This window comes from Tachysurus vachellii, chromosome 1, assembly GCF_030014155.1.
Source record: "Tachysurus vachellii isolate PV-2020 chromosome 1, HZAU_Pvac_v1, whole genome shotgun sequence".
NCBI lineage: Eukaryota > Metazoa > Chordata > Actinopteri > Siluriformes > Bagridae > Tachysurus > Tachysurus vachellii.
The window spans coordinates 28600002-28619946 of record NC_083460.1 but is presented as its reverse complement, the minus strand read 5'-3'; the positions used below and the strand labels follow the sequence as shown (position 1 = coordinate 28619946).

General features: G+C 39.0%; 1 protein-coding gene across 1 annotated transcript in view; it reads right to left on the bottom strand.

The window, feature by feature from the left end:
* LOC132853607 (inactive N-acetylated-alpha-linked acidic dipeptidase-like protein 2) overlaps nt 1-19945 on the bottom strand; it is a 222321-nt gene that overhangs the window by 53972 nt on the left and 148404 nt on the right. Inside the window, exons 6-9 of the mRNA XM_060881485.1 lie at nt 17368-17511; nt 8343-8435; nt 5936-6141; nt 3606-3731 (exon numbers count right to left, since the gene is read on the bottom strand). Coding sequence (XP_060737468.1) covers nt 3606-3731; nt 5936-6141; nt 8343-8435; nt 17368-17511 — 569 coding nt within the window. The remainder of the gene's footprint in view (nt 1-3605; nt 3732-5935; nt 6142-8342; nt 8436-17367; nt 17512-19945) is intronic.

Sequence of the window (19945 nt, the reverse complement as noted above, 5' to 3'; positions counted from 1 at the left end):
CCACAGATTACCTTCGAAAATAGCAAGGATGAGAGGCTGTCCGTGAACATTAGAGCACTTCATGTTCACACCAGAAGATAACTATCTGGAGGCATTGAAGCTAATACGAATTTACAAACTTGTGAATGGCATCCAATCAAAAAACCTCTAATACAGAGCTAGGCTTTACTAAATGTGTTGTGAAGGTGTGTATTGTGTCCTACAGTATATTTCCATTTAATCAGAAGTGACTTCTTCTGAGAGGATTACATGTTAGACATTTTTGTTTTCCCTAAATCGATTTCTCATCTGAACACAATCATCCTGTCGAGTTTTATATAGGTCATTTTAATACAGTCTAATATGAAAAAAAGCCAGGCTGAGGTGGGATATGCAAATCTTAAAGGTTTTGCTCTTCATGCCAACATTTTAACGTGTTATCAAATAAATTTAAACTGGTTTATATATGACGTGGCACCCAAAATAGAATTTTGTATGCCATCTTTGATCAATTCTTAGCCAGATTTAGTTCGACATATATGAGAGACCACATGCTACTAAACAAAGCACAATTAAATGCTTTCAGTCTCTTGAATTATTTTCTACTCTGAGCTCCATAATCCCCAAAGAAGTATCCGTGTTATTATAATTGGTTCCAAAGCACCCGTTCTGAACATGACAGCGATGGCATCTCCATTTTGAAGACAGCTGCAAAGTAAGATAAGTGGAATGTAATATTATTGCCATTTCACAAACGTGAATTATCGTCTGGTTAAAACGTTCTGAAATATCGAGCCTGTTAAGGCTACCTGAAGCCTCTCAGGGTTCTGCAGTCAGCTATGAATAATATGATTGGAATAGCACTAAGGTGAGGAGACTAAAATAAGTGCATGTCCAATTAGGACTGGCAGCACACATGGTAAAGAACTGGACATGACCAAAAAGCTTCACATACCATGGTGCCAACTGCTAGAGAAACATGTACGAAATCTCAATCTCTTTTAACTGTATAGTCCAGAATTACATTCTTCATTCTTCCTGCACTTGAATGTATTTCATTCCATTTAATTTAAATTCATGACAGACAATAGAGTAAAATTCTATAAAAAGATAATATACTGAAAAAATATACAAATATATAAACCGGTGGCCATCACAGAATTTGTGAAAGTTAATATTTTCTGTGAATGAAATGTCAATGTGCTTTAAATGCATACAAACAACAGTATTTAAAAATAAGTCATTATGTTCTTCTAAGGTTATAAAGATCACACAATCCACACATCCAAGTTTCTGTGTTGTTACTCAAGAATATGAACCTGTTCAACTGAACGGTGGAGAAATAATATATTACATTAGAAGCATTAGTTGTTTAAGCAATTAAAAAAATTAAATAAAGCATTACTCTTAGCGACGCACCAGATTTATTGCTCAATCTTTGCTTATTTATCTCATCAGTTTCGGTTCCTTGAATAAAAAATAAAAACATCTCATGATCAAATAAACCAAGCTAAAATAGAAGCAAAAAATTTATCAAATTATTTTAACCTTCGGGTTGTTGTTCTTTGTGGAAATGCACTAACATTAGGAAAGATTTACAAAAGATTATTCATCTCTTCTATTGTCCTACATTTCTTGAGTCACTGCCTGATGTCTGAGCAAAAAAAAAAAAAGAAGAGTACTTGACTTGCCTTCATGTTTGTAAAATAGGTCAGAGTCTAAGAATACCATTAAGTCTTAGGACATCAACAGAAAGAGAGGGCATGTTAAGTGTATGTGAAGTTTCTGACGGACAACAATGCTTTTCGTGGGTCGGGATGACATGAATTACAGCATAGCCTTGAACAAAGTCAAGAGGTTTTCACACTTGGCTTATACCTAGTGTATTTTTAGACTAACCCAGTAATAGGGTGTTGGAAGTCAAACACAGACAGGCTATCAGTTAATTTTGAGCAGTTTTAGACTTACCTTTGTAAAATGCACTTCAATGCATTTCTCGCTATGATCTGCCATTTTCCATTCCTATATTTGATAATAAGCTAAAAACACAGATTTGGCTCTGTACATAGTAAGTAAGTGCATTGTCTGCTCTTACAGTTGCAGAATTTTCTCACTCACTCACTCATTTTATACCGCTTATCTGAACTACCTCGGGTCACGGTGAGCCTGTGCCTATCTCAGGCGTCATCGGGCATCAAGGCAGGATACACCCTGGACGGAGTGCCAACCCATCGCAGGGCACACACACACTCTCATTCACTCACACAATCACACACTACGGACAATTTTCCAGAGATGCCAATCAACCTACCATGCATGTCTTTGGACCGGGGGAGGAAACCGGAGTACACGGGGAGAACATGCAAACTCCACACACACATGGCGGAGGCGGGAATCGAACCCCCAACCCTGGAGGTGTGAGGCTTGATTTTGAACTAAATGGAGCAGTGAGCATACAGCCCACAAGTGTGTCACATCTATAAACAAAAAAGCAGTTTATAGCTGTTAAAGAATAAATTGCAAAGGTTATACAGCATCATTCAAGCGTCAATCTACACTTTAAATTCATTAATTTAGTAAGCCTCCTTTGAATCGTGCCTTGTACTGTATAAGACAATCTTTCAGGCTGAAGATATGTGCAAAGTGTGCAAAAAACATTGTTGTCTATTAAGAGCAAAAGTTTAAAGAAGCTGACGTGCCACAATTTATAAAAAATGATGTCTGCCCTTGAATATCCTGCTTCATTCCTTTCTTTCTTTTCCTCTTTCTTTGTTTCTCCAAGTATCTTTGCAAGTCAGCTGCAATTGAAAGAAAAATTCAGAAGAAGAAGAGTAGAAGTCAAATTCACATGTTCAGAGTAAAGAATTTAAGGCTCAACCTGTTCCTGTCTGCTATGAATTGCGTAAGACATTGAAAAGTGAATCTTCTGTTCATCTTTTCATAAAAAACATTCTCTGAATATGTGCACACATCAAAGGGCACACCTTATTTAAAGTATATTAACTCTCTTTTCTTGTTCAAAAACTTCTTACAAGACTTTGCCAAATGAAATCAAGGCCATCATCACTCAGATTCCAGGAACGGGAAAGAAATAATTACTTCTGCAAGCTAAAACCATTTTTCTTTTTGATGTAGAGCTATTGCATGTGAGAGTTACAGCATGTGAGTAGAGCAGGTCGGGACCCTCTTTATTACACTAAAATGTCACAGGTGGACTGGCATTTAGGTTAATAAAGAGGATTATTGCATGCATGAAAATAATAGGGCATCCTGTCCTTGGAACATGGACTTTGACCCTCTCTGAACTAGTCACGACATATACCTCAAGGGCTTATTAGGGAAGGAATACACTGGCGATATTTGAATAAGTTAACCTTTTCTCCAACTTCTAAGGCACCAGGTGTGATTATACAGGATAACAGGCTGCCACTATGAAAGAAACTCAGAGGAAATCTAGTGGCCTTTTGGGTATTATGTGGAAGTTGACTCTATGGTTCACATATTAGTTCCTAAACACTCAGCCTTGAGAGGTAATATGTATTAAGTACTAGTTTGAATCAGTGCGCATGTAAAATATGATGAGACATGTTGTAAAACATAAACATGCTTAAAAACTTGCTCTTTACCTTATGGATGTCCGAAGCCAGTTGCAGCAAAGATGGTGATGCTGTAGATTGTGGTCCATATGCTCTAACTGGATTATGGAGGCTGACATAGGCCACTACTGTGTTCTCCAAAACTACCTTGTTTGCCTGGAATCACAATGAAACTTTATCAGAGTCTGTTACCAGTTCTATATTATTATTAGACAAATACAATTACAATACAATGTACTTTAAAAATGTAATAACACACTGTGAAATGATGCATCGTGATGCAAAATTGGATGATTTTGGAAAATACGTAATTCAGATTCTATTAATTATACATTAACTGTGGTCATTTGCCTGGCACTGACAGGGCATGAGGTTTAATTCCTGCCAGTTTACATGTTGTCCCCATGCTTTGAGGGTTTCCTCTGGGTACTATATATTCCTCCTCTAGTCCAAAGGCCTTTGTTATAGGCTGATAGGCTGAATGTTAGAAGTGTATATGAATGGGTGTGTGATTGTGTGAGACTGTTCCTTGCTGTAGGTTGACACTCTGTCCAGGGTGTCCCCTGCCTTGTGCCCTGAGTCCCCAGAATAGGCTCCAGGTTCCTCATGACCTTTTGTAGGATAGGCATTACAGAGCATGGATGGATGGATGCACTTAAAGTGACTGCACTCTATGAACAGCAGAGGTCCTTATGATAATCCCAGATCACGATGGTCGACATGCAGTATACAGTAGGTTATATGACTATATTTTAACAGCACTATAGGCTGATGCTGTCAATGCCCAAGGAAGAAGTCATTTAAACCAGACATCATTATTTTAACTGATGTTGAAGCTTTATTTCTAGATAAAATGATGCTTCAGGTGTTTATGGTAATTAGAAAAGCGGGTCCATACCTATACAGGTGTTAAATTGATCCAGGGTCTATGGTTCCAAGGTTGATGCAGAATAGAGCAATCAAAAGTGTCAGTGTTGACCATGTTGACTTTGCCCAAAGGATGATTACTGACTAGGATGCACAGTGCTCTCATCGTTGTCAACATCTTTTAAAGAAGATACCCTCATTTTCAATGTCTTCAGATCTAATCAAAATGTCAGGATATGAAGTTTTGCCTTTCTATTTTGAAACCCTAAATAGACAGGATGGGAAATTGTTTCTCAGAAATACTTTTAAAATGAATAATGATATTTGTTTCCTCGCAATAGTTTTTCATTCCTGGCAGGTATTTGCAATAGAAAAGTAAAATGTAGTTGCTTTTAATGTTTCTGTGACATGCATAAACGTGTGACATTCCTAAAGGAGCATTAATATGCTAATTATTATTAATGCCCTATACTTCTAAGGCTGTCTTTACACTCTGCACCTATTCATTTGAGTCACTGTTTAATAAAGTATTAATAGCATTAATAAAACACTAGACTTTATATAGATGCAGATAGACACCAGTGTCACCAGTAGAAAATCTATTCTGGGAGCAGATGGATTTGGGTCAAGATATAGCTTTGTAACCAGCTCACAATTTGGGTAAATGTGCTTCAATGCTTTATTTGTTGTACGATTCACTTAACAGACATTAATACTATAACGTACAGTATTACTTCATACTGTACACTGGTGCCACTGCTGTTTCTTCATGCCACATGAGTGGGCATTTCCTCTGACACCACTAGCATGTAAAGCTGTTTTGTGAAAACATTTCTTGTTAAAATTGGAACGCAAAAATCGGTGAATTGATTTGAACCGATTTCAATGAGATAAAATCATTTGCGTTATTGATGCTCTAGAATTACTAACAACCCTACAGTGGTGCTTAATGGCTCATATAACAATTTGTAGTTTCTCGCATGTATTTATCTACCCTACTTTACAAATATATTGATTCATATGTATATAACATATATTTATCTAAATGGAGACAAAAACATCTGTCACCGAAATCCAGCATTTCTTAGAATAATTTTATATCAGACTTGCAGTAATAAAATAATGAATTTGCTTATACTTATGGAAAATGTCCCATGTCTATTCTGCTTGTGGAATGGAGCTATAGATTGGTATTGGTAAAAAGGGTTAGATATTCTCTCAGGGAAGAAAATGAAAAAATCATTGCCTCTATAATTTATTTCCTTTTTTGCCAATGAAGATGGTTAACGTGTAACATAAATATGCATGTTAACACACACGACCTCACACTAATCCTCGGTCCCAAGACTGCTCCTAATTTATTGATTTAGTGAGCTTCAGAAGATCATGTAACCATACGTGTGTATAGCACACCAAACATTGCGTAGGTTAACATAGCAATTATTGAGGTGAGGGCTCTTAAGGAGCTCAGAGAGGAATATTGATAATCTTACCTCTCCCCATTCAAAGGAGCCGATGTTGCCAAGGGCAGAACCTCCCATTGAGCAGAAGACAATGGTACGGTCCGGCTGCCAGCGTGCATGGGTCTGGGCTGTTATGGAGGCGATGATTTGAGAGATGACTGCAGCGCCACTACTCCAGTCTGCAAGGCCGCCCTCGTACCAGCTACTGTGACGAGAGCCAACGAGGACATATCTATCTGCAAACACACACAACCCTCTTGTAGGAGCTGAACCAAAAGTACTAGAGATTATACACACAATCCTGAGGGTACCTGTATCAAACAATGAGTGAAAACCAGGAGGCAACAATGAAACTAATAAAAACTCACAAGCATTTGAGCTAAGCACACATATTTGAAGAGAAATATAATAAGATGTTGTAGAGGAGTCTTAAAGGACATTACTGGAATTTAGTAGGAAGCAATAAATAAGGAAAAGAAGTAGAAACTAAATTAATGGCAAATGTTGGTTGGAAAGTCACTGTACAAGGAGAGGAGCTTTTGGATCATATTTCAGAGCAGGTTATGACGTAGTTAAAAAGGCACGGTAAATCTCAGAAGTAATTCCATACGGACTTTTAACACTGCACAGAGAGGGCAACCACCAGTCAGTAATTAAATGGCTATTTTCAGCAGCTGACTGACCTGCATGTGGACACTGGTGGCAGACATTGTTTTAAGAGAGCAGTGTATCATGGTGTGGAAAAATAGCTGGCTCAGCACCTGATGCTTTGTATAGCTTGTGTTCTGTATTTCACTCTCACTTTCTCTTCTATTCTCTCTGTACAAGACTTTGGGGATTTAAAGCTGAACCTCTCATGTTGCAATACATGCATGCTTTACAGTGTATTTCAGACATTTACAAACATTCATGCATGAATAATATATTTGTATTTTCAAGTACTTCCTACATCCGATGAATGAATAAATGCACAAGAAATGCAAGAGAAAACAAAGAGAAAGTACAATCTCTGTCCACTTTATAAGACACATCTGTACCTGCACATCATTTGAGCAGCAGCTCATTGCAAAAAAGAAGTCATGCAGATACAGATCAGGAGCTTCAGGTAATGTTCACATCAGATATCAATGTGATCTCGCTGGCTTAGAGTATTGAAGAAACTGCTGATCTCTAGAGTTCACATAGAAGATTGGAAAACTGATTGAATGTTTCTGTGTACAGATGTTCCTAATAAAGTGGACATTGAGGGTGTTTTCACACCTAGTTCGTTTGAGCCCTCCAAACGCTCTCGGAGCGGTTCAGTGTGTATATGTGAACAAACCATGTGATCCGAGACCCCTTAAAAGGACCCAGAAGCGAACGTTTGTGGGTTCGTTTGTGGTTCGATTTGTGTGTGACATGTGAAAGCAATGAGGTCCCGGTCCGCTTTGCGTTTTGTTTCGCCAAATGTCCCTGGAGGCTTGCCATAACTGCAGCCATGTTCCGTCACTGTGACTGCTGAAAACACAAAACTTTTCGCCATGGCAGGTCGCGGAGTCGTGTGGTCTTATGAAAAAAGCTGTGCACTTATTGATATTTGGAAAGAGGATGGCATTAAATGCCAACTATTCTCAACACATAAAAACATAAAAGTATGTGATGCCATGTGATGACAACTTGTAAAGAGGCCATTTTGAATACCCAAAATGCATTGCTGCACATAATTCTGGGTTCTGAGTTCTTAAGAAGTTGAGGTGTGAACACGAAAGGGTCTGAGATCACTTCAATACTAAAGAGGACCAAAAAGAGAACTGGGTTCTCTTTTGAATCCACTATATTGTGAACACCAAACGGACTGAGGTCACATTCGGCTAGTTCCTTTTCTGGTTCACTTTAAGTGAACTGGGTTTGGTTCTTTTAAAACGAACTATACTGTATGTGAAAACACCCTGAGTGTGCATATCCCTAGAAAAGCATAGAGCCATTGATATCGCAGCTTTCATAACCCTGAAAGTTATGTACAAGGAAAAGAAAAAGATATAAGGATTTGGAGAGACCTTGAGCCTTACAGCATGCGCTGCACTGTGAAGGTAAGTTTAACGCAAAGCTGGAAGGTGCATTATAATCAGAAGACATCACCAAATATCAGTCACGATAAATTTCTGGAATGTTCTGAAGTGTTCATTCCTAAGTATTAGTTTTCGAAATTATTGGTGTATCAGTAAGAATGCATAGTAAGAGTTATATTGTACAGTGAAACTACCTGCTTTACTGTTCATATAAAAATAAATATATCTTTAAGGTAACAATAAAAATATATCTTGAAAAAATAAAAATATCACTTGTTAGGTGGAAATGTATTTTAATTCATTCATTCATTTATTCTGTCATTTATTTATTTGCTTCTTCAGTTTTAGTAAAAACTCTTTTCAGCAAAAAAATATATACAATTTCAAACCTGGATTAATGTTTCCTCTCAGGTAGCCAATGGCATTAAATACTCTTCTGTAAGACGTTTGAGATCCAATGCTAAGCTTTATAATCCTCTGTCCTAAAAAGAGAAAGAGACAGCAATGGATTTATTACAACAATTTCCAAATGTGAATGATGAAAATCTCAATGATGAAAAAAACCAGACTGTAAAATGTACACTCTAAAAGTGTAGTGGTGGTAAAACTTATTATTAACTTCCAGCACTCCTGGAGTCAAGGCACATAAGCTAAGCCACAGACTGGCTTTTATACCTGGTGGAGATAATTTAATTTAAAAAAAATAAAATAAAAAACCTCATGCCACTGATTGCCAGGTCCATCATCCCTAAAGCTCTCTTCTTTCATTTTTACTATTATGGCACAGAGGATCCACAACACCTCTCACACAGAATCTCTTAAAACTGATGCAAAAGCAAATAAAATTCCTTCTACCCACTGAGAACCTGACGCATGCCAGACAGTGCATCAGGGAAATGAACAGGTAGGCGCTATATGCTACTGAGATCCTTGCTGCACTTCTCTGCTGGCAATTACACACACAGGAGTGAATTTTAATATAGCCAATACCCTGACAGATAAATGCGTTCTGTTTGTGTGTGCGTGCTTGTGTGTGTGGTGGGTTTCTTGGTGGGGGTGGGGGGTGTGCTGTGCGTGTGTGTGTGTTCAAACAGAACGTTGGCAGATAAGATGTGGGATCTCTGCAGGTTTGGGGTGCAGACAGGATTGAAAATTCCGTTTCAACAGGACCCCCAGATCACAGGCAGATGTGCTGGCCTTGGGGTGTAGCACTCAGATGCTCACGTTTTATTTATTTATTTTTTATTAGTCACCTACTATGTGAATATCAGAGAGAAATAAAGATGAAGTCGGCGGAGAGGATGCAGGATGCACGCTACGGTGTATGTGTTGCGGATGATGTGGAGGAGATGTGTGAGACTGGTTTAGTGCTTCTCTACACTCTTGGTGTAATTGATTTTAAGCAGGACAGCAGTGGTCTCCACACAGCCACCAAACCTAATTTAACACTCCCAACACAACACCAAATGACAATAGGTAAAGACTTGAAGACTTATGTAGCGCTTTTGAAGCATGTGCGACAGGTTTCAGCATCCTAAATGCACGATTGAGTCAATAAATTGGATTGCTTTGGAATTAACCAATATTAACTAGAAGGTATCCATTGAGGTCCTCAGTAAGTTAGGAATAAGGAATAAACTATTTTTTAAATTAATCATCTTAGCTTTTTGAATAGATAATCTTAATAGAGTCTATATCTTGATATATGAATTTATACTTTTGTACAGAGGTGTGGAATCAAATATGGGAAAAATTCATTGACGTGAAGGTGAGAGTACAATCAGATATAAAGCAATGATGTGTTGATTAACATGGGAGAGAATAGGACAAGGTGAGAAACTTTATTCATGCGGATTAAAAAAACAAAACAATAAAAAGTCAAATGCTAGTCAGAACTAGAAAGCATTTACAGCAGTTTGTAGAGGCCCATATCTAAAGCAACTTACATACAGTACATTTCATCCAGGCAGTTGAAGGTTAAAGGCTTTGCTCAAGGGTCTATGGGATGGAGCTTGGCCATGGTAGAATTTGAGCACATAAACGTCTAATTCATATTCCAACAACCTCACTGAGCTACCAGTCCTAACAATCCAACACGTTAGGCAATAACTTATCAAATGTAACACCCACTTAAACTCAGATGTAAGTTATATAAATATTTTACAACAGCTAGAAGTACAACGTGTACTGACTTTTGGGAAGATAATAAAACCATTAGTTCATTATGAAAGGTCGGTTAGTCACCTGGTTTATTATCGTGAACGGAGAGAAACAGTACCCGTGACACCCACTGCAACCCAAGCTACTCGTCCACGTTAATCGATACCATTATAATTAAAAAGATTTCGATAAAGCTATTCCTTGCAGCTTCTCTGCTTGAGCACTGTAATTGCACAGGCAATTTATTATACTTATGGCATTCATCGGGGAAGCTTGGGGGAGTTGAGGCGATGTGGCAGGGAGCAGACATTTGCAGAAAATTCCAATTCGTTTGGGCCTTTCTCCCTTCGATTGCTTTTCTCTACACTGAATAAGTGTGAGATGAATTCTGGCTGGGACACAAACCCCCCAAAATGGTGCAGTCATTCACATTCAGCTGAATATTGTGCTACACCAGATGCTCAGAATGTCATGAACAATACATCGCCTAGCTTTTAAACATAAGCATGGCGTGTCTCTTGAGAGCAGGTCCTCAAGAATCCTCTATGGAAAGGAAGGAGTAATATGATTAGGGCATGGTGAGGCAATATAGTGGGCTTAATTGAAAGGGAATTAAAAGTGAGGACACTGACAGATGGAAACAAACGATTTGAAACCTCTGGAGTGGTCAGTGCTCAGCCCAATCAATACACAACAGATTACTAGTTTCTAAGCATTTGATCCCGCTAATGGAATACAGGTGGTGGATGGGGACTGGAGCCATGCTTGATTGGGGAGATGAAGAGCCCTGAGGTAAGGTGGAAAAAGGGGACATTCAAGACATGAGACATCGGCTCCTTGCGGCACATTTGACTGGCAAAGACGACGTTGTGTATCACTGGCAGCAAAATACATCTCTACTATCAAAGTATTTACTACATTGTGTCCGTGTAAGCAGTGAACACACACACAAATTGGCTTGGACGAGTTCCAATTAAACATGCTCTCAACCACACCAGTAAGCATTGACTCATAATAACCCCAATACCAGCAGCCTTTAACTTCTTCATTCAAACTTTGGCAGGGGGATTTGCCTTAAAGCCCATGTCCTTTCATTTTGTCGCTGAAGCTGAAAATCCTTTACTGTCTATCAAGCTGAGACAGCGGCACAGCAGCACAGGCTGGATCTCCAGGGCGACGATGCAAAGATAAGCGAGGATTTTAACTCAATAGCAGGAATTAGAGCTTAATAACCCCCATTTAAACTTGCTGCAAATGCTTCTTAGCATGCACGTACAACCAGAAGAGGGCCTCCATGAGCTGCAGCTTTATGTGTGGGTGTATGCAGTATGTGTGTGCATGTGCATATGTGCGTTAGTGTTAACACAAGTGGGAGAGGTTTTTCACATGTATTTTTTGAAGTTGAAGTCATGGACACTCAGATTCTCAAAGACAGATTCTTTATACAGTCTTTGTGGGCATTTATTTCAGTGCTTTATATGGACAGAATTGAATAGTCAGGAAATGATAACCACAGAAAGACAGCTCAAGCTGGTGAGTGCTGTGAACTGCCATGCCATGACATCGCATAACATCTCATCCGCACAGCTTCACGGATGTAATAAAAGGTCAGAAAAACCCATTTTCACATTTAACCTGTCGTTTACCTTCAATGATCTTTTTGTATCAACCATGACCCTTATGGTCACATGAGCAGAGCAAGCCAGAAAGTTAATGTCTATTTTCTGTCTTTTTCAGCATTTTTCTTCCAAATTTAATCACCTGCTAATTCCCAGCCACCAGCCAGCTCTTCCTTATCAAATGGTAGCTACTAACCAGAAAAAGTCCTGCGAGCCAGACAACTTGTTTTCTGTATCACAAGGCAGAGTAATACATACATTGTAAAGTGCTATCCATCCCTTTCTGCATACATGAGCTTAAAGCCACCCATTATTGGCACAGCACTGCTGTGAGTGCCAGGTTATAAGCTGCATTCATCCCTGCCACCCAGCTCAAATAGCCAGTTTTGCTCTCTTGATGAGTGTTGCACAAACTCGCCAGAGGATAGGTTGAAAGAATTGCTGTTATGCCACTTAAAAGTGAGCCCATTCATTATCTATGTATGTTCATGACTCAGACCCACAATTCAATCAACGTCATGACAAATGCAAATGATTCCTTCAAATGATTCTTCAGACCAATCGATTTCCCCCCACTGATTAATTTAGTTCCTACCTGCAATTATGTCCATTTAATATTTGGTACACAAAAATACAAGGCAAATATCAACACTGGTTAAATTTTATCTTGTCATACATGACCTATTGTTAAAATTCCTGTGACTATATGTAGCTAGTACAGTTAGATTGTTTGCTGCTCTGCCAATGAAGCTATTATTAAGCCTAGCATGCAATGTAAATCAGACTGAAATACATTTTAAGCTATATTGAGACTGCATACAGGGATGAAGTATGAAACCTGACAGCCTGGTGCTCATCCTACAATGTCACACCAGGAAGAATGAGATTGTGGTGGACTTTCAGAGGAAATGTAGACCTGAACTTTGATCTGTGCTCATAAATGGAGAGAGTCACTGGTTTCATGTTTTTTGGAGGTGAACTTTACAGAGAACTTCTTCTGGGCCACAAGTCTCTACTTTTTAAGATGATTTTAGAGAGCGAGAGGACATTCTTGATTTACAGTAGCGAATGTCCTGACATACATCCATACAGGATGGTGTGCCAACTTCACAAGAGAAGACCAAAAGGCTCTGCATCATTTTTTGCTGACATCAAAATAAAAAAAAGCATTCTTGATAATATTTTCTAAAGAATTCATATTTGCAATAACTATAAACAGATTCATATCATGTAATAATGCATTTACTGTAGAAGGTAATGTACTCATTGTAATTATTTTTAAAAATGTATTTCACTTATGGATGTCCTTGGTTGTAAAAGATTAGCATTTAATATTTATTATAAGTAGCATGGGGCATGTGGTATCCTAGTGGTTAAGGTCTTGGGCTACCAATCAGAAGGTTGTGAGTTCGATCCCAGGTCCACCAAGATGCCACTGCTGGGCCCCTGAGCAAGGCCCTTAACCCTCAATTGCTCAGTTGTATCAATATGAAATAATGTAAGTCGCTCTGGATAAGGGCGTCTGCCAAATGCTGTAAATGTAAATGTATTTAAAAGTAATAATGCAAATTTAATTTAATTGTGCTCATTTGGTGAAACAATGTTTCACTATGGAAAAAGTAAACAATACTGTAGACTGCGATTTTAAGGATAATACAATTCCTTAACGTTATTGCTGTAACTCCCAACAGTAGTCATGGAGAAATATGCTTCACATTCCTACCCTAGGTTTCAAAGTCTATTCAAGTTTAATTATCTTTAATAGGGTGTAAGAAATATGAGGTGATTGCAGGAAGAATGACTTCCAGAGGCGAATGTATATGCCGTGTGCTCTGGAGCAAGATCTTCAATGAGCAAAAAAGTGAGCAGCTTCTATTATTATTAAGATACTGTACACTACTGTGGTGTCAAGTGCTATTTTAATAGGTGGCAGCCAATTAGTGCTGCTGGATTCCAGGATGCTAAATTTATTAATTTGGGAATATGCCAGTTTAAGCCACCTTAACAGTGTACTGTTTTTGGCCTAATTTGGTGCTGCAGACAAAAATCACACATTGGGAAAGAATACTTCATTTATGAGTTGAAACTGGCAGTCTTAGAAAGCATAACGTGCCATGCACACCAGTGGCCTCTGTACCTCTGTGGTCAAAGACAGCCAATATCAAAGCTCTAGAAATATCAGATATTTTGATTAAATACCATCACTATTAAATAGTTATTTCACTACTAACTAACTTCTCTCGCTTATGGGGAAAGAGGCCTGGAAGTGCATGGAACCACAGCGTCTCCAGGGCATCTGTGTACTGAATTACCTGAATCGAGATGCTGTGCTTGCCCATATGAGGTCTCTAGGCCTTAGGTTGAACCCAGAGATGTGTGTGCTCTCTCCTTCTCAGAGAACCACCTTTCTGGGGGTAGTTTGGGATTTCACCATGATGCATGTCTGTCACCCAGTCATGTGGCTTTCATCTTGTCAGCAGTGAAAGCTATTCAGTTAAGCCAAAGCCTCTCTGTTGCCGAGATCCAGAGAGTGCTCGGCTTAATGACGGCAGTAGTCAACATTATCCCTTTGGGTCTGCTTCACATGATGCCATTCCAGCTCTGTGTCCGGGGTGTTGGTTTCATCCCAGCAGATCTCATCTCCTAGGAGCAGGGGGCAATCCGACACTCTGCCCTAAGATGTGATAGCTCTGGTTCTGGCCCCTGATGGGGACCAGTTTCTAGAAGCAGGCATCTCATCTGAGGTGGTGGAGCATCTATTGGATGCTAGGGCTCCCTTCACTAGGAAGCTGTATGCTCTGTCAAGATCCAGTTCACTGTGCTGGTACAGTGCTGGAGTTTCTGCAGTCTTGCCTTTCTCCGGGCGTGTCCCCCTTTACTGTAAAGATGTATGTGACCGCCATTGCTGCAAACCATAAACCAGTCCTCAGGGCCTCCTTGGGTAGGCACCCCTGGTCTCTCATTTTCTGCACAGTGCTAAGCAACTGAGACCATCCTGCAGACTGCGCCTTCCTTCCAGGTTCGATACCCTGGACCTGGACCCCACTTCAGGGTAGTCCCAGGGTCCCAGGTCCTTCAGGGCCATTGATGTTCTATTCCAAGTCTTCTCATGCTCTTTTATTGTCTCTGGCAACGTCATCAACTGGTGTGTGGCAGAATAGGTATTGTATTCATATTCCCATAGTGTCAACCTTGATGCAGCATCAAAAGGGAATTAACATAACCTGGCATAACCTGGTGTAGAATCTCCATCATATAATGAGATCAAATCTGTTGCAGAATACATCTCATGCACTATGATGTGTGATGATCTTAAGACTCCTTAAATCACAATAAAATTGGCTAAGACTGTTTGTGAAAAACTTCAGTATATTCTCAATATTCTGTATTTGTCTACCACAAAATTTACCTAGATATGATATCATCTTCTTGTTTATTTAGTATCCACTTTGTATCTCAATTCTAGAGTATACTATATCTTATCGCATTTGAGGGGGGAAATATCAGCTTTCTCAGTCCACCTTTTCGCACTTGATAAAAATGGGTTAAAGTTAAGTGCTTCTTTTAAAGAATAGAGTGTAGGTGTGATTGAAAATCTTGTGTCCTAAGAGCACTAAACAAGAAAAAACCTGGCAGCACTGAAGGTGTGAACTTCACATGGGCAATTTCAATAATCTGTGTGGGTTGACCAGAAAAAAACACTCATTTAGGATGAATGCAAGTATAAATCAGTTTTCCTGCATTTAAATTAATACATCTTGTGAATTTAAATGGTCGTTTTGAGTTGCTAATTTTAAATGTAGTCCTATTAGTGAATACAAGGGTTTTGTTTTCTACAGAGCAGATGAAGAATTTAACCATAACGCAAACATTTATTTACTGCATGTAAGTTTTGACACGATTGTTACATTATTTACAGCGAAAATGTCCAAAACAGATACCTTTGCTGCAGAAATTACATGGCTACTAGGGATGAGCGAGTACAGCATTATCTGTATCTGTATCTGTATCTGTTAACCATATGAATTATCTGTATCTGTATCCGTACTCGGAGTGGGTGGGGCCTAACCCGGAAGTAGGTCTTGTCTTGAAATGGGCGGGGCTTTACCCGGTAATAATTAATTTGTAATATTTATAACACTAGCTTACTACCTTTATGTTTTTATGAAATACAGCAAAAACGTGTCAGACACTCGGTGTCTGGTTACTGGTTAGAGACAGCTGAAGGTTAAACAAAAGAAAAAAAAATCTCCGACAGGCAGAGACGCAATGCGAGTCGCATTCTACCAAGCAAGCACCACGTCTGAACGAACCCAAGTTTACCAGAACTCTACTGGTTAGTAAGTACGTATTATTAACGTTACAACCCGAAAGTAAAAAGCTGAAGAAACCCTAAACATTAACGGAAAAGACCCGCGAACCCGAGTGACTGAGGGAGAGACAGAGAGCTGTTCTGTGTGTGACTGTGAGTGAGCAGAGCGAGACACAGCAACACAATACATCTGTATGTGTGTAGGGGAGGGGCACTGTGACTAGCCTATCACTGTAGGGGAGGGGCGCTGTGACTAGCCTATCACAGAACGCTGACACAATCAGCTACCCAATGATTATTTTCATTCAATCCAAGCACAGATATTGACTCGTATTACTCGTATAATACTCGTACTCGGCAGAAGTGCTTTATCCGTACCGGATACTCGTTTCAGCCGAGTATCCGGCTCGTCTCTAATGGCTACCTATCTCTGGAGTAGTAAGCATTGTACCATGTTGAGGAAGTTGCATGAAATTTCTGCTAACTGTGAACTAGCTGCGCCTCTGAAGAGCCTCTTTTATGTACTGTGTCAAAGCCAGCTGCATTGTGCGAGGACACTCATGGATGCTCAAGGGAACAGCACTAGAGAACTGAATTCTGTGAAAGTGATGCTTAAGATAGACAGCCTCCTGTAGAATTTTCTACAACAGCATGGCTCTGTCATATTGGCTGTAACATCAATAATGGTTTACAGTACATACATGCTTGAGCTAATACTATTTCAATAGTATCAGCTAATTCATATGTATAGCTAACACACCAAATAAAACTCTAATAACAAACACATTTAAAACATATCATTGCTTAAAAAGGAAAATGTTTAATCAGTAATATGGTGAAGCTTTCTGAAGGGTGCTTGTTAAAACTGTAACGTTCATTTTTCCAACTCAGGAAAGTCAGGAAACGACAGTGGTTTTGTGGTAACCACATCATATCTCAAAATTCATCTATCCATTCATCATTTTTTTCTCCATAGAATCACAGGAAGCCTGAAATCTATCTTAGGGAACTTGGGGCTGCACGATGCACGATGCATTCATTCAACTGCACGATGCATTCATTCACACAATACAGACAAGTTATAGATGCCTACAATATCAGGCTACAATGTGTCTTTTCAATGGAGGATAAAATCTTTGGGAGGACATGCAAACTCCACACACAGGACTAAGGCAAGATGTACTAAGCCACCATGCCCCCATATCACTCAGTCATTAATTTCTTATATATAAATCATAACACAACATAAGTGCAAGCATTAAGAATTGTTATCTGTGGAATTTTTACTTTAAGTATAGGACATGTGATATGACATATGTTTACCTGAGCCTGATGCCATTTTCATAGGAATGCAAGGTTGGCTATGTCGAACACCAGGTGCAGAGAGCAACTCTTTGGCTAGCTCGGTTGATATTGGCTGCACCAACAGAGACGTCAAATTGCGACGATCTTCCCTGAAACTGCCATCTATCAAAACAAAAAAATGAGAAAACAAAAAGCCTGAATCCCAGCCCATCAATGCATATGATTGCCTTCAAACATGCTTAACACATCAGGAGAATGAGCCATTTAGCACAGCATGCAAGAGCAAGCTAATTACCTCAATCTAAGTTGTCTGGTTGGTCAATATCTCTAATGGTACTCCAGCTAATGCAACTCTACCTAAGCAGCCAAATGTATTTAAAGCAAACAATTTGGACTTAGCTGTGCATACCTGTGGTGTGTATCCATAGATCTTGTGCAACTTGGAAATAAGAGGGGAAGGTGGCTATAATCCACCCTAAATCCAGCACAGGAGAGTCCAGAGGGTTTGTGTGGGATTTCTGAGGTGTCTGTTTGTATTAAAGCTTTTTTCCCTGCCGCTGATTGTGGATCACTGGTGCTACGCTAATGCGTTGGCGGATTTTAGGTTTGAAGTAATGGCTCTGCCAAAACCCAGTAGGGACTTTAGGTTGGTGCAATGCTCCATTGATTTGGCCTTATTAAAATGGAGGAATGGTGTGCCTAATCCCACTTTAGGAACAAATTTATTTAGCGGCTTCAATTTTCCAGCAGCTCTCCCACACCGGTGTAATAGGTCGGAGTCATACGCTGCTAACAATCAGGAGACCACGGAGCTCTGCATTCACTTGATTACCTTCCCCTGATAAAGCTATTTGAAACAAAAAACAATTATTAAAATCTAAAGCAGAGCCAAGACAGCAGTGGTGAGCATTCAATCATTTGCCGGAGAAATGGGGATAGATCATATGATTCTGAATGGATCTATTGTACACAAGGCTCTGATGAAATTATCTACACCTGAGTTGCAGAAATCAAGATGGTATATAGGAGAATGAGATAATTTGAATTAATTAGCTCAACACTTATGAATGAGCCTTACAATAAATTGTTATTTGTGGCTGCATGAAGCATGTAACAGTGTAATATCCCAATTTTCCATAAATTGTGTGTATTTAAGAAGATAATTCAACATTTCCGTAAATGGATTATCAGATCTTCAGGGATCTGATATGATCACGACATACAACTCATTTGTAGGAGATGGGCTTTCAAATTGAAACAGGCTGCAGTCAAATAGAGAAAATAGAATTTTAAAAGAAAGAATGTGAAAAGCATTCCATAGTAAATCTACAGGGACATTCTCAAAGCACGCTTCTTCCTCCAGATTGGCCAAAAGAACTTTCACTACATTTAAAAAGAATAAGCAAGGACATGGCCAGTATCTCGTATCATGCAGTACCCAATTAGTTCTGCATCTTGAACAGCTAAAAACACTCTTCCAAAGTATACAGCACCAAGAAAAGGAAAAAAAAAACCTTCCAAAATATTACCCTTAGAGTGCTGCTACATCAAAGAACAAGACGGGTTTGTCCTTGGCAATCACAATGAGACAGTGTTGATGCCTTTTGATGGGCCACAGGCAGGTAGAAAGCTGATATAGTGGTCCATGTTATTGGGGTGTGTGAAGAAAAAACAAGAGCCTATTTTCTTTTACTCTTCTACCACTCCTTTATTACAGCAGACGTTATCACACTTTCTTCTGTTCTCTCTCTCTCTCTACCATGCTCTCTCTCTCTCACACATGAACACACACACACACACACACACACACACACACATACACACACACAGTATACCATGACAGTCAACTTCTTAATCTCTTGCACTATATTACCAGGGTTTGTTTTTATCTTTATTTAACTTTAACTACATCCAGCAACCTAGTGATGCATTACAACTATAAGAGCTGGTAGAAATAAATGGGCTTGAAGGGGTATGGGTGTAACTAAGGCCTTGTCAAGGATCGTAGCATGAAGCTTGGCCACCTCATTAACCACCTTTGGATAAGATCATCCCTGGAAAATTTTAAAACTCGTTTCATCATTCATTTGATTCAAAAAAGGGCTGTCAGCAAACGTACAAACAATGAGCGTATGTCATCCAAGAATGAGCAGGTTTAGTTAAGACAAAAAAAAACAAAAAAAAACAAAAAAAAAAACCTTAGCATAAATATCTTACAGTTACCACAGAATTTTAAGTCATTTTTTCAGTTTGTTAGTAGCTAACCTTAGCTAAAAATTAGCTAACTAATTATTTTGATATATAGAGAAATTGCTACCATACTTCACAAGTCACTGAAGCCTAATGGTATGTGGTGTGACCTTTTTGTAGCTTTTGTAGTAACAAACAAATGCTGTTTCTGTGCACCTACTATATACAATATGAATCCTACTCAAGCCATTCATAGTCACATTACATATTTCCCAGCACCCTAGACTGTTATATCAGTACTCCATGATCCATCAGATTCAGATCCATCATGGCTACTTCATGGTTATGCATTTGCCTAAGCCTTCCTTCTCACTCTTAGAAAATACAATTAAGGTTATAATTTAAG